The sequence below is a fragment of the Chanos chanos genome, chromosome 14 (assembly GCF_902362185.1).
Source record: "Chanos chanos chromosome 14, fChaCha1.1, whole genome shotgun sequence".
NCBI lineage: Eukaryota > Metazoa > Chordata > Actinopteri > Gonorynchiformes > Chanidae > Chanos > Chanos chanos.
The window spans coordinates 17,094,298-17,108,309 of record NC_044508.1 but is presented as its reverse complement, the minus strand read 5'-3'; the positions used below and the strand labels follow the sequence as shown (position 1 = coordinate 17,108,309).

At 40.5% G+C, this 14,012-nt stretch overlaps 2 protein-coding genes across 2 annotated transcripts in view; one reads left to right on the top strand and one right to left on the bottom strand.

Annotated features, from left to right (window-relative positions):
• Window positions 1-787: 787 nt before the first annotated feature.
• Window positions 788-2,801, bottom strand: commd2 (COMM domain containing 2). Its single transcript, XM_030791752.1, has 5 exons — window positions 2,687-2,801; window positions 2,413-2,490; window positions 2,205-2,287; window positions 1,873-2,046; window positions 788-1,557 (listed from the first exon to the last, which is right to left on the bottom strand). Exons 1-5 carry the CDS (start codon window positions 2,751-2,753, stop codon window positions 1,360-1,362), a joined length of 600 nt encoding a protein of 199 aa, XP_030647612.1. The 5' UTR covers window positions 2,754-2,801; the 3' UTR covers window positions 788-1,359.
• A 3,463-nt stretch (window positions 2,802-6,264) lies between these two features.
• rnf13 (ring finger protein 13) overlaps window positions 6,265-14,012 on the top strand; it is a 27,137-nt gene continuing 19,389 nt past the window's right edge. Inside the window, exons 1-4 of the mRNA XM_030791587.1 lie at window positions 6,265-6,355; window positions 7,897-8,035; window positions 8,166-8,246; window positions 13,769-13,894. Coding sequence (XP_030647447.1) covers window positions 7,922-8,035; window positions 8,166-8,246; window positions 13,769-13,894 — 321 coding nt within the window. The 5' untranslated portion in view covers window positions 6,265-6,355; window positions 7,897-7,921. The remainder of the gene's footprint in view (window positions 6,356-7,896; window positions 8,036-8,165; window positions 8,247-13,768; window positions 13,895-14,012) is intronic.

Here is a 14,012-nt window from a genome sequence, read left to right as displayed (position 1 = left end):
AAATTGTTTAAACATACTGATAAAAGAGGGGGGGGGGGGATTGTGATACCATGTTTAAAAAATATGTATATTTGCAGTTAGGCAGTGATTTAAAAAACAGAGGTCAAAGGTGTGACAAAGTGGCCACCTGTGTCAGACCATTAAACAACCCCCCCACACCGACCACCCACTAAACACACTGATTTAATTAAGCTGTTGCTTTTTCACAGGCCACTGGGTTCATCCTGGCACTAACCTGGCATCACCAGTCGTATTAGCCTGTGCTCTGTGATAAGCTGAAAAAAAAAACTAATACATAGAAACCAGTGTTTAGCTGGCACTTGATCTGTGCCCTGTTCCGGGTGCCTTTGGTTTCACTTCTCCATACCATTAAAAGGGCTGGTTTCACGTTGCTGATGAACTTTTTTTATGCTTCAATCTCTGTTTATGATCAACAAAGAAGTACTAAGAGGTGAATTATTACTCTGTCGGGAAAAGCCAAAAAAATTCTCAGGACAGTAAGCACTGCCAAAACACATTATAACAGTTTGTTATATTTATTAAAGTAAAAAAAAAAAAAGAAAAAAATCAGCAGAAATCAACATGGACATATTTCTTAAAGAGCACAGAGACGCAACTAACAGTGCCACTATATTTTTATTTACAAAAAGCACTTCCCTCAAGGACAAAAGGAAAGCAAAAATGATGGGATTATAAATGATATTTCCTGGCATACAAGAGCCAACAGACAAACAAGGCAAAAAAAAAAAAAAATGCAGCATAACTCTTAATGGAGCATTTTCATTTTGGATGTTATCGTGACATTAAGAGCTTTATATTTCTCCATCACACAGTGCAACATTTTTTGCATATAAAATACTAGTTTTCAAAATATTGGTCCCAAATATTAGTGTATTTGTTGGAAATACAATCCTTAAAAGACAACCCATGCCCTACCCATTGATCTGAAAATGTATCTTTTGGATAAAAACAGCAAAACAAATTATGGGATCAAGTAAACTTTCACAAAGAACAAAATTACAATATCTGTATCCAAAGGTTTTGGGGGAAAACAGCACTTGATGTTAACATGAAGTAATGAATGTGTCAAAAAAAATATCTAGAGCCAATGTTCAACATTCAAATAACGCAAAATAAATGCAATTCTAAATGCCCATCTTCAGATATGATCTCTCTTAAATCAGATGATTGACAGGCTCTTTCAAATGCCATATTCAGATGTCAGTGTTGCACAGTACAATTCTTGGGAAGATCTTTAGTGCTCTCAACCCATTAGGAAGCTGCCAATCGCCTTTTCAGAGCTCTCCGGTGACCTCTGGCACCATCTAGTGGACATTTTCTGAGGGTCGCTTTGGGGCTCTATTTGATGTTGCGTAAGATTCGGCGGCAGTGGTTGCTCTTGAGCTCTGCGAGGCCACGCTCCAGCTCTTGAATGAGATGCAGCAGCGTAGCTGGGTCTGTCTGCAGCACGCGGGCGTTGCGTATCCCTCCACTTTCCAGGTGTAGCTTCATAGTCACTGTTGGCTTTACCTGGTGTCTGAGAGCTCTGCTAGCCAGCTACAACACACAAAAAGAAAAGCACTTTCGAACTTTAAGAACATATTTTCACGATCACAAAACGTACACAGACCTGCAAGTACACTAAGGCATTGTTTTACTGAAATACCCTGTCGGGCTGTGATACAAGAATTATTTTCAGGAAATGAAACCGATCTACTACTGTAAATCTCGAGCACACGTTTTTTTTTTTTTCCTAAAATTAAGGTTACATGTTTTGAGGTCGTTCTGTTGCACATATGCACGCTGTTCTGTGCAAACAAGGGTAGTGAGAATATTCTGGACAGCCGTTGACGGAGGAGAATGTTTCTGCACCTGTACATCCAGTCTCCACTCCAGGTTGTGGTAGTGGGGCAAGGAGGGGGAAAGCTCGCTTAGAATTTGCCGGATTTCTTTTCTGTTTTCCAAATACAATTGCAGAAGACGTTCATTAAGCTCCTGAGAGAAACCCAGTACCAAGACCGAGTCCTGAAAATCCATCTCAGAGATCTGGAGGTGGGGAAGGAAATCAAAACATAGAGGATCTGAAGGATGCGCTAAAAGAAGCACGGGTAATCTGAATATTAACAACTAATAACACATGAGCTACATTATGTTTTTCATGCCTTATACAAACCAAAACACTACACAGTGGGAGCGACTCTAACCATAAGTTTGGAGCTCTCTGTTAAGAGATACATGAGACCCTCGACTCCATGCTGGACCGTCTCGGCCGGCACATCCAACTTTCCTGTGAAAAGGGCATTCATAGACAACAATTAAGAACATGTTCAATTAATTGGCGACAAAAAAAATCTGATCTCGTTTAATGCTCTAAATCTAATCTTCTGGGAAGAAACCGTGAGACAGACTTACTGGCAGCCCCCTCGTAGATTTTAGGGTTTGAGCCCTTTCGTAAGAATTCCACAGCGATTCGTCCAAACTCTCCAACAACTGCAACACAGCGGTCGGTAAAATTTATTCAGTTGTCAACTTTTATGCTACTGATTACAACATATTTCTAAATCACGATATACGGAGTTTGTTCATGTTTAAACTCATTACCTATTTAACATTTCGCACTACAAAACAGGAACGACAGAATCAAAAATCAAAACCATTACTGGTTGCTAAGGTTGCTCATACTCACCAGCTGTGTCCACTTCAGTTAAGAATCCCAAGTGCTCTTTATGTTCGTCAGACAGCACTAACAACATTATTGCTATTTATATTATGTTCAAGTTCGCAAAGCAGTGCATTAATTGTTAATTTTTATGATAAACAACAACATTGACTATTTGTATTCAAGTTGCAGTTGAGCAGAATCACATGACCCATAGTAATACCAGTCCATGTGAATCCGAGTGAAACACACGATAGACATAAATGGTTCCGGACCCATCTCACGTACAATTGCACCTCCAAGTGGCTGAATGGTACTTGTTGTTTAAATACGTCCTTTTATCTTTATAGGTAAAATTATCAAGTGAGGTTGACTCACAAGGTTTTTTGCTTGTAGTTTTGAATACCTAATGTCACATATCAGCACGTCTGATTATTACACAGTTTCCATACCGCTATAATCTCCATGGTGATAAGTGTTCAAGGAAAGACATTCCTGTCATATGATGTCTGGAAGCTGGACGTTACTGTTAAAACATGGAAATGTAGCAAAAGAATGTTCTGGTTATGATAGTAGACTATAAAATCTTCCGCTCTAAGCTTTCTTGCTTCTTCTTGAGCAGAGTACCTCGAATATCAATCACGAAACACAAATATATTTTTACTGCAGGCTATATTCGTGCCTTGTTGTTTTGCAATAGCCATCACCATTATAGGAGTTCTACAGAGCCAAACAGTGAGTCAAACACTATTCTCTCAAGGAGTGTGGCTGGAGTGGTAGATGAGTTACTCTAATGAGTATATTACATAGAAATCGGAGGAGGTGAAGATAGGGATGGAGTCTAGGTGTTTTTGGATGTTCCCAATCTGTTCACTATTTTTGGCCGTGGCGATATCCGTTCATCTTTTGCTCCAGTGTCCCTTTTTCCTGGCTCTCCTCGTCTTTCCTCTGTTGTTCTTGGCCAGAGGATGCAGCTGTGATAGCCTTGCTGATGCATGCTGGGATGCTGGAACGGCCAAGCGATGTCATGAGCAGGATGGGGCGGTGCAATGATGTCAGAATTGGAAAACTACAGGATGTGTCTCTGACCCTTAGACATCCTTTGGAAAGCTTACATCTGGGCTCTCAGGACATCTGTGGTAGAGAAAAGCCACCAAACAGTATAGTATCTCTCACACAAGGCTTAAATGGAGCTCTGTGAGTCACTGCATGAGATAATGTCCTCCCCTGTGCCCTTTAAATCCATTTCATGACCTAAATCATGAGCAAGACCTAATTCAACTAAATTCAATTGTCTCCGTAACAACACGAAAATAGTCTCAGCTGTTCAAACCAGTTCCCACAGCTGAAGTATTGTATTTGTTGTAACCACTTTCATCAGTCCCTTGCGTCCAGGTGCAGGGTTTCCCCTGAATAATAGAACGATACACCAACTCTTTTCACATATCCAACTACCAAGTCTTCTCTCAGATCCACCTGCCAAACCTTATCTCAAAAGATCTTAGAAGTTTTTACTCCAAGTTATATGTATAAATGGACTATAGGCAAAAACATAATGCAATATTAGATGCTCAGATAGATAGTCAGGTGCATACTGAAAACAATGGAAACAGATACAACCCAACTTAAAAGATTCTGAGCCTTGTAAATAAACTGTCCATTCTTTATGTACTAAATGGCTACAGGGGTGTGGTGTACTGAATACAGTAATTCAGCTGGTTGCAGTCTGGTAGCTCAAAAAGATTTGTATTAAGCACTCTGAAGGAATTAAAAGACAGGCTGCAGCTCAAAGACATGATGGACTTTAGTTTGGGTGCTGAGGAGTTCAAGAAAAATACTGTTCCCCTCACGGACAACTTCCCAGTGGAGGAAGAAAGACGTTTCTGTTGAATCAGGCAGACCCTGGTGATGGGTGCACAAGGAACCAAGCAGACCAGGGACTCAACTGAGCAGCTTATGATAAATATACATAAGAAAATACATGTAAGGGAACGAATCCATTGAAAAAGACTGTGTCTGTCCCCAGTTAAGTCTGCATGAAGGAACAGACAAAACAACTGATCTCATGTTCTCCTTTTAGATCTTTACAGAGCACTCCGCACAAACAGTCTGATCATGAGACATGCTTGTCCTTGTGACAGTTACACAAAGAACCTTGGAGAAGCACATCCGTATTAATGTTTTGTTTTAATTCTTTTGTTTTTTTTTTCAGAGTGAAGATTTAAATCACGTATAAGAATGAGCGACATGTCAAAAGTCAACACACCCTGACGTACATGCACATTTGAACTTTCACATGAATTCACTAAACTGACCTGCAGTTCTTTGCTTGAAGGAGTATAGGGTAAACAATTTCTTTAACACACATCCACACACACACCCCACACACAAAGAGTCAGCTGATGTAGTGGTATATTTCAAGCTACATCAGCTTTCATAACAATGCTTTGTTTCACACAAACTAGGTTATGTTATTCAGCTAAACCAAGTCATAAGCATGCCTAGTAATTTGATCAAAGTGCTCTTCTGCTCCCCTGTGGCAGGTGCTAGTAATAACAGTTCTAAGTTTGAGTTTATATGTAACCATACTGTGTATGCCTGTTAAGACATTCAGTGATATTAGAATATCCACATTTTAAAGACAACATTATTGTGGAGGATGCTTTATAAAAGCACTTAGTTCTCATTTAAGGGAAATGACAATGATGTAACTAAATCCCAAATCATTTCTCCTCACAATGGCCTGACAACATGATGACTACTTTAGCAACTGTAGTCACACCTTGTCCTCATCCCTTTGTTGCAGACAGACATTAAAATAAATCTGATTTGGGGTTTGTGTCAAATTAATTAATAGACAAAACTCACCAACTTATGGACTTTCTGAATTACTTTCACGACAATACATGTGTTTGCTGAACATATAGTCACTAGGTCTGGACATTAAACCCTCGGGACGTTTAAAGCCTGAGGGGAAAGCTTCCGTTACTATTATCGTCAGCAGCAGCAGCACTCATTTTTAAGAACAACAAACATACAAACAAACAAGCAAATACATACATAAATACATACGTACTTTGTCTATTTCTCTGTCTCAGTTTAGATTTTAGGGATAGGCATTCATCTCTTCATATTAATCTCCTCATATGGTACAGATCAAAGCTTATGGGCGCTAACGTTTTATGATAGATACAAAATTCCAATACGATTTTTCTAAAAGGCTTCGAAAGGTCAAGGTACATCTGAGCACAATAAACCTTCGAATGACCACGTTTTCGCATCTTCTTAGAGATTCTTTACGTGCCTTGGTGGTACCAGTTATACCCGCAATGACATTAAGAGCACACAGTTAAACGCTTTATTTTAATTTAAAACGGGGTTTTAATGTTCTGTTGAAATGTCAGTACCTTACCAAAGGGAAAATCCTATGTTTCTCCGTAATTAGTGGTTATTTAATCTTAAAGGGAATTCAGCTTTTATTATGGTGTACTTTGTTGGTAACCGGAAGAGCCACAAATGGCGTCATACAGTTGGGAGGAGAAGTGTGTGGGATTATTGTTGACATTCTGTTCTATTGGCCTGCCATAGGGGGATGAACTAGCTGTCTGAACTTTGCGGACGAAATACAACTTATTGTTATGACTTTGTTACATGCCACATTATCAGAACAAATAAACAGAGGGATCTAATGTAAAGGTAAGAATGTTTTAGTATTACTCTCTGTGTCGCTCTGAAGAAAGCCAAGACTGGTATTACGAACTGGCTAGCTAAGTATCAAGCTCATGCACGGCATGTTTTCATCAAGACCCAGGCCGTTATTTTGGCCTAACCGTGAGTAAATGACGACGATTTTGTTCATTTGCAACAACAGTTTTTCTCCTGAAATGCTCTGGAAATGATGATCACCATTTAGCTCGGCAAGCTGTAGTAGGTTTTGAATCGAAGTCGGACACTTAGCATAACGGTTACAGTTAGGGTATTTCGTTAAACACTTGCATGCTATAATAAGACAACTCACGAATGGAACAGACGTAACTTGCTTCTTATAACTAGTCTACTTTCAAGATAGATTGCCATCTACTTTCGACAATTTATGCAAATGTCATGGTGCAAGATAAGCAAGCCAACAACATCACGTCACCTTAGCTACATGTGGGGACACGCTGTTTTCAGTAGCTCGAAACTGGAGTTAGAGCCTTAGGTGGATGAGCTAGCTTGCTAACAATCTATGCTAACATAAATTGGTAGCTCGTTATTGTAGTTATTTAAATCGCTGTTTTCATAAAAAAAACCCTTAAGCTAGTTACATTCATCCAAGTCTACCCTGTTACTGTGCGCTCTAGCTCATGCTCTTAGTATCATATTCCAGTTAATTCCATCATTCCATCATACACCTTTTTCTGATTGCTCTGACACACACGAGATTTTACTGCGTTTAGAAAGTTAAGATGACAATGTGATGTCGATTGCTCAAGACCAAAATGTCATTTGAATGAAGGAATGGTATTAGGATGCCCGCAGGTCATCTGACTATAAAGCGGTTCAGCTTGACTCATTTCCTGTGAGCTGTAATTTCAGTTTCATAATATGTTTATAGTATGTGCTAACACCAGGCCCTGTGTTTTGTGTGCTGAACGTGCGTTGATCTAGATGCTTCTTATGATATCAGCGTGGTACCGATTGAATACAGTGCATACGAAACCTCATTTAGGATGCTGCAGAGGCCCTTTTACGTAATGGCCCAGTGCTGAACTGATTTTTAGGCCTATGCGCGTGCAGAGCGTTGTTGAATGCCCTAAAAACATAAAAACTGTTCTGATGCCGTCTGGCTATGTATTTTAACATCTGTCAAATTTGCTGCTGTTTTCGTCCCTGCTATTCCTCTAACAAACGGGTTTGATTGTCTTGTTACAGGCATTTACCCACCATGTATTGATTCAGTATTAGCATGCAGAATTCATAATTATTATTGCTTTTTCCGGTACCTGTTTAGGGCCCTGCTTTATGAATAGTGATGACACTCAAAGCTTTATGTTGCAGTTGAAGTGCTGTCTGAGAAAAACAGATTTCTCCAGAACACGATTACTCTTGATTAACAGTGTCACAGATAAAACATTTTGATACTCGGTCTTGGTTTCAACCGGATTTTCCCATGGTGTATGCATTTCCCCTTTTTCATTAAAACAGGTGTCTCAGTTCAACTGTGTGTGTGTGTCTGTCTGTATGTGCGTTCGCAGGAGCAGTTATAACTTCAACTTCAAGATGCTGCTCTCTCTGGGGATGCTGATGCTGTCTGCCACCCAGATCTATACCATCTTCACAGTGCAGCTCTTCGCTTTTCTCAACCTGCTGCCTGTGGAGGCTGACATCTCAGCAGTGAGTACTTGCCAATCCCACATGCCCACAGTCTTCAGGCTTCTCCACTTTAATGTTTCCTTGTGCCTCAAGCAATTCTCTGTCATTCGTGATCTTCAGTAAAAATCCTGGTGTGTCTTGTGTTTTGCAGTACTCGTTTGACAATAAAACAGAAAACTTTGATGATCTGCCAGCTCGGTTTGGCTACAGGTTGCCCAGCGAGGGACTGAAGGTGAGTGTGTGTGCTGAACCTGTGTGACTTTGAATGCTCTCTTTTTCTGTAATTTGAAATCTGTCAACTACAATGGTTTGTACCCATCTGTCATATCACACAGTGACATGGATTTCTACAGGCATCTGTTTTGCATGGGTTTGGGAAACTTTATGCAAAATTAAACTGTTTTAATGCTGTTCAATTTGAATACATTGAGTTTTTCTGTTCTGCTCTGTCCAATTTTAACAGGAAATGAAAAAAAAACAACAATGAAAAATGTATTAACTTATTAAATTTGAATTTGTTGTGTGCCATTTAAAAAAAAAAGACTTACTTGGCACCATGAATTACTCTTTTCATGCTAATCCAAACCTTGGAACGGTAAGGCACAGACTTTGGGTGTTGTACTAATTGACAAATTGAAGTTGCCTTTGAAGATTCTGGCAGGGACTGTCTCTGTCACTCATACACGTACAGACATGCCCATTTAATCTGCTCAGCTGTCAGCCGCCTCTCTGCCCTTTTCCCTTTCTGAAATCAGGCCATGCCTAGAGGTCCTCAACAGCTTTTGTCAAGATTTCAGTTGATGTCAAAGAATATTCTAGTCGCTGTTCTTTCTCCATATTGCACTAAAACTGGATGTTTTTACTGGTTTGTGTGCATGGATTTATGCCAGCAAACACGAACAGGGCCCCAGCAGGATTTGGAATCGTGGTATTACGCTATGCCATGGATGTCTGAGTTAGTGAAGAATTGCCCAGTGACTAGTGCAGTACTGACCCAGAACTGGAGCTCTCTCTCCAGGCTTCTGGCATGGTTGATCTGAGGCTGACCCTATTTCCAGCCAGTCACAGATTTCTGTGTGCCTGCAACACCCTCACAGGCACTGCTGTGCTCTCCCATGACCAATATCTTCAGGCAATCCACCCTGCTTTTTCTTTTCTTCTTCTTCTTCTTTTTTTCCCCCCCGTTCTTGGCAGCAGTCTTCGTCGCAATAACAGCACGCACCCTCCCAAAGTTAATTATGTTCTGGAACCTCTGATTGTTCTCTTCAGCATTTTAATCTCTCTCACGTTCATTTCACACACACCATATAATGAGCCCAAGACGATGCCCTAGAGCAACGCGTTCAGAAAAAATATTTCAGATTTACCTCTGCATTGAAAGCTGGCTTTGTGTTTTCTCAGGTGACTGCCGAGACCACCAACAGCACAGTCAAGCTGTTTGTTTTTTTTTTGTTGTTATTTGTGATGTTTTTTTTGGGTTTTTTTTGCAGTAGTGTAACTTTCCAGCGGGCATTTTCTAATTTTCGCAAACGGCTTAGTAATTCGCGAGACTTAGCCGGTGGTATCTGTAAATTCACGAGCATCGTCAGGACTTCCACGCGGTCATTTGATATATGGCTGTATTTGTAGGAGTTCCATCCACTGCTTTTGCTTAGGACACAGTTTCAAAAGCAGTGGCTGCCTGAGTCTCAGGGTCTGTAGGCCGGAGGGAAGTGGCCAGTTAGCCCACAGAATGACACGTGTTTGAATGGGCATGGACATGGGCATGGAGCCAACTAGTTCACCCCCCCCCCCCCCCAAACATCTGTTGCCTGTGCGGCTTCTATCTGTCCATGAGTGCAGACAAAAGGCTGGTCTGAAAAGGGCTGAAAAACAACGCTGGGCTTTGCATAGTGAAGTGTCTGTAGTCAGACTCTTTCTCGTTCGCACGTTCTCTTTGTCTTTATCTGCCTCTTACCCATTTACACACATGTCCTTCAGGGGAACGGATTCTTCTTTACTAGGTTGCCCTTGTGCTTTTGCTGTAAAAATGGTTTGATAGATAAACGAAGTATTTTAGTGTGAGTTGTAAAGCTTGAAAAAGGGTTGTTTCCTCATCTGTGCACTGCACTTTGAGAAGATTCACCTGACTTTAATAAGATTCACCTGACTTTGAGAAGAGTCACCTGACTGTGAGAAGATTCACCTGACTGTGAGAAGATTCCCCTGACTTTGAAAGATTCACCTGACTTTGAGAAGATTCACCTGACTTTGAGTCTCTGGTGACAAACGGCGTGGTGATCGAACATTACGCAGACAGGCCTATTATGGGTGCAGGTGGTTTTTTTTGTTTTTTTTTCCTCCCCTGGCAAAAAAAAAAGGAACTCAGGACCTAGAAACTCTGCTGGAACCTTTGATATCGAGAACTTGAAGAGGAAGTTCACAATTTTGGATTCATAATGATCTTTGAATTGGCATTTGCTGATTCTTCAAACAGTTTTTTGACTTAGCAACTAAATTTTTAGCAAAAGTGCTAGTTTTTGGGTAACAACATAGCGCACATTTCAAACTACATTTACCTTGCGATTAATGGTGTTGGCTGTGTCAATAGTGTATTTTCAAATAAATAGATAGATATATCTCATAACCTATATTCTATCAGGGTGTAAGATACTGGATAGGATAGAAGGATATAAGTATAGGATATAAGGCTGTATTAACACACTCAGTAAGGCAAAAGGCACATACTGATATACAAAAATATAATGAACAAGAACAGTGGTACATGTTGTACTGAGATAACATGCTCAGGGAAAAAAGAGGTGAATGTAATTATAAGGATACAGTTTTTAAACAGGCCAGTAAGTCCACAAGGGTGAACTACCGCTTCAAGGTTTTGTCATGAATTGTCTTTTGTATCCTTAAGTTAAGAGTGTTCCTATTGCGCATTCGTACTGCTGAGAGGAAATGTTTTTGTCGAGCGTTTGGAGTGAGTTTGAGTCATGTGCACTCCTCATGTCTAGTTGTGTGGGCAGCCCCAATAACTTGTTCTGTTTTTTTTTTTTTTCACAAAGGCATAAAGCATATCTCCCTCAATTTAGCATGTTTTTCCTCAGAAATTCAGAGGAATATTGTCCTATTTTTATTGTACGATTGTGTAATAAAAACACGGCCAAAGGAGAGCACGTCGTAGAATTAGATTCGGGTTTGTATGCTCTGTGTTCTTTGTGTTTGTCACTGTTTTCTTCATACTTCGCTTGAAAAGAGAACTGCGTTTGGAGAACGCTGATCCTTATCTTCTCAAAACCCTATGCGCCAAGAACCCAAATTCCCCTTTCTCTGCTAGAACAGCGATGGGTTTGAGACATTTGCTAACTGGCTTACATCTTGACTTCTCCTTTTGAATTTAAACAAAACGGATAATAAGTGAGAGAGAACGCCTGAGACAGCGATTGTTGCCAACTCCAGGTTTGAATAGTCCTTTATAACATGGAATCATTCCGCCATGAGGAGAACAGTTTTGTGTTCTGTATTAAGTCCACATGGGACACATTTTGGTCAGTATATTTGTTTAGTTATTAAAAGAAAAAATTATGATTCAGTTTCGTTCAGTTTCTGACTTTAAGTCTCAGCATTAAAATATATAGATTAGAGTGGAAAACAAATTGAGAGAGAGAGGGGTTTGAAGTGAAAACAGAAAGTGCTCTCCCCCTATCTAGTCATAGGTTATGAGTGGGTTTGTTACTTGTGTCAGAATTTTTGCTATACTAAATTAATATATGTTGTGGTACGTAACGTTTTTAAAATTCATCATTGCTGACTTGAATGACAAATAGTACATTCAGAGAATGAATGGTCCTCCAAACGTGGTAAAAATGCTTAAATTTTTCACTAAACATTTAACCCCCCCCCCCCCCCCCCCACCCCAACCCTTCATTTCTTCTTTGTCTCTTTCAAAGCACCAAGTATCGCCAGCAGAGGGCACCGTTGTAATGCACTTTGACAGTTTTAATAGAAGGCTCGTTGGTGTTTATCCGAATGTGGTGCTGTGAGAGGCATCCCTCTGTGTAATTCTGTGTGATTTTTCTTCTCTGGTGTAATCACATGTCCAACAATAACTACAATAATGACATATTTAGGGCATAACCAGTGATATATTTAGAGCTGCATGTCATAGCAATACTTAGTCAACCAGCCATCCATCAGCTCATAATAGAAAGCTCATTATTATCATCAAACACCATTTCATTTAACATTTTAACTCTCTGCCTTAAGCCCTTAAAAAGAAACTCTGGTGTCCGAGAGCAGACGCACATCCTTTCATATTTAATAATGTCTTTCATTGAGTGTTGGAATTGGCTCATTGCCGTCTTACCTGACTCTCAACTGTGATCCAGTGACCATAGGACTGTAAAATAATCCCACTTTAGTTTATACCCAAACCTCAGCGCAACTCAGCCGTGTTCAAAGGCACTGATCTGTGGCTTGTTTGCGCAGACACACAATACAAGTTAACTTCTGGCTCTGGAGGTCTTTAATCATTACAAAAAGGTCTATGATACAGCAAAAAAAAAAAAAAACCAAACAAAAAAAAAACCTCAAAGCCCCACAAACCACCACGGAGTACTTCGTGACGGATTGGATGCATTGCGTTTGACAATGAAAAATAATAGTCGCATCAGTCTCCATAAGTAGGTGACACATTGGATTCTGTGTGTTTTGCACAAGACCTAATAGACCTCCTTATTATCATTATTGTCCGCTGTAAATGTCATCCCATTGATCAAGAAGAACACAGAATTGCCACCAGGCATTTGTGAAACATCACAAGTCACAACTGTTTGCCAGGGAGAGAGGGAGAGAGTGAGACGGAGAGACAGTGGGAGAGAGAGAGAGAGAGAGAGAGAGAGAGACAGAGAGAGAGAGAGAGAGAGAGAGGATGAGTGATGTGTTCAAGCCTCCTGGAGACTAGGCTTGTCTCTCTCCATTCTTCCCTCACGATTTTGATGGCCCTGGTCCTTTGTGTGTGAGCAGAGTTTCAGAGGCCCAGTTCTGCTGATGCTGGCCAAGCCCCAAGACCCCCCCCCCGCCCCCAAATTTACTGTCAGTTGTTCTGTCCACTGGAGGCAGCTACCGATGCAGGATGCTGCTGTTTTTGTCTGGGTGCATCCTGAACAAGCTTAAAAACCGCAGTAAGGCAGACCCAGACAAACCATGGTGTCAGACTCTCATCTCACAACTCAAACAGCAATTGTAAAACTTCACAAGTTCTCAGATAAAATAAAATTGTGAGATTCTCCTTTTTTTTTTCTAAGGAAAGTTTGAAATGTAAATATGCTGCCTCTTGAGTTACTGGTTTCTTTGTTGTTGTTGTTTTTTTTTTTTAAACTATTGTGGCAGGAGTTGTTTGTTTCATGCGATTTATTTGTGTTAAGATTGCTGTGTGATTTCTGGAATGGTCTTTTGTTTATTTGAAATTGTTTCATCTGTAAACCAGTCTCAAGACTTGATTATTGTGCTTGCTCTGACCTCAGAAGCAGTTATTGTACGGTTTACTTAAATTCAGCATTCCATTTCAAATTCTTGTTTATTCAAATTTCTCCCAGCCCCTGTTCTGTTAATCTCCCTCTGTTTTCCTCTTCCTTAGAGAGTGTCCCATCTGAGTGCCCTTATTGGTTACATACTGTCTGCTCTGATTGGTTACTTCCTGTTTTGAGATGCTCTTTCATCTCAGATAGGTGATAATGTATATATTTTTTTTGCGTGTGTTTTCAGGGCTTCCTGATTGGTGCACGGCCTGAAAATGCGTGCGAGCCCATAGATCCCCCGCCCCTGAGGGACAACCTGACCGGAACCTTCATCGTACTCATCAAACGCTTTGACTGCAATTTTGACATCAAGGTACGCTGCGTCAACGCACGACAACAGAAAAATTCCATCACTCGGTAGCCCTGCTCTGGGAAGGGGAGGGAGGGGGAGGGGGTGGGGTTGGCTGTCGGGAACTTTCTTAGTCTCCTCC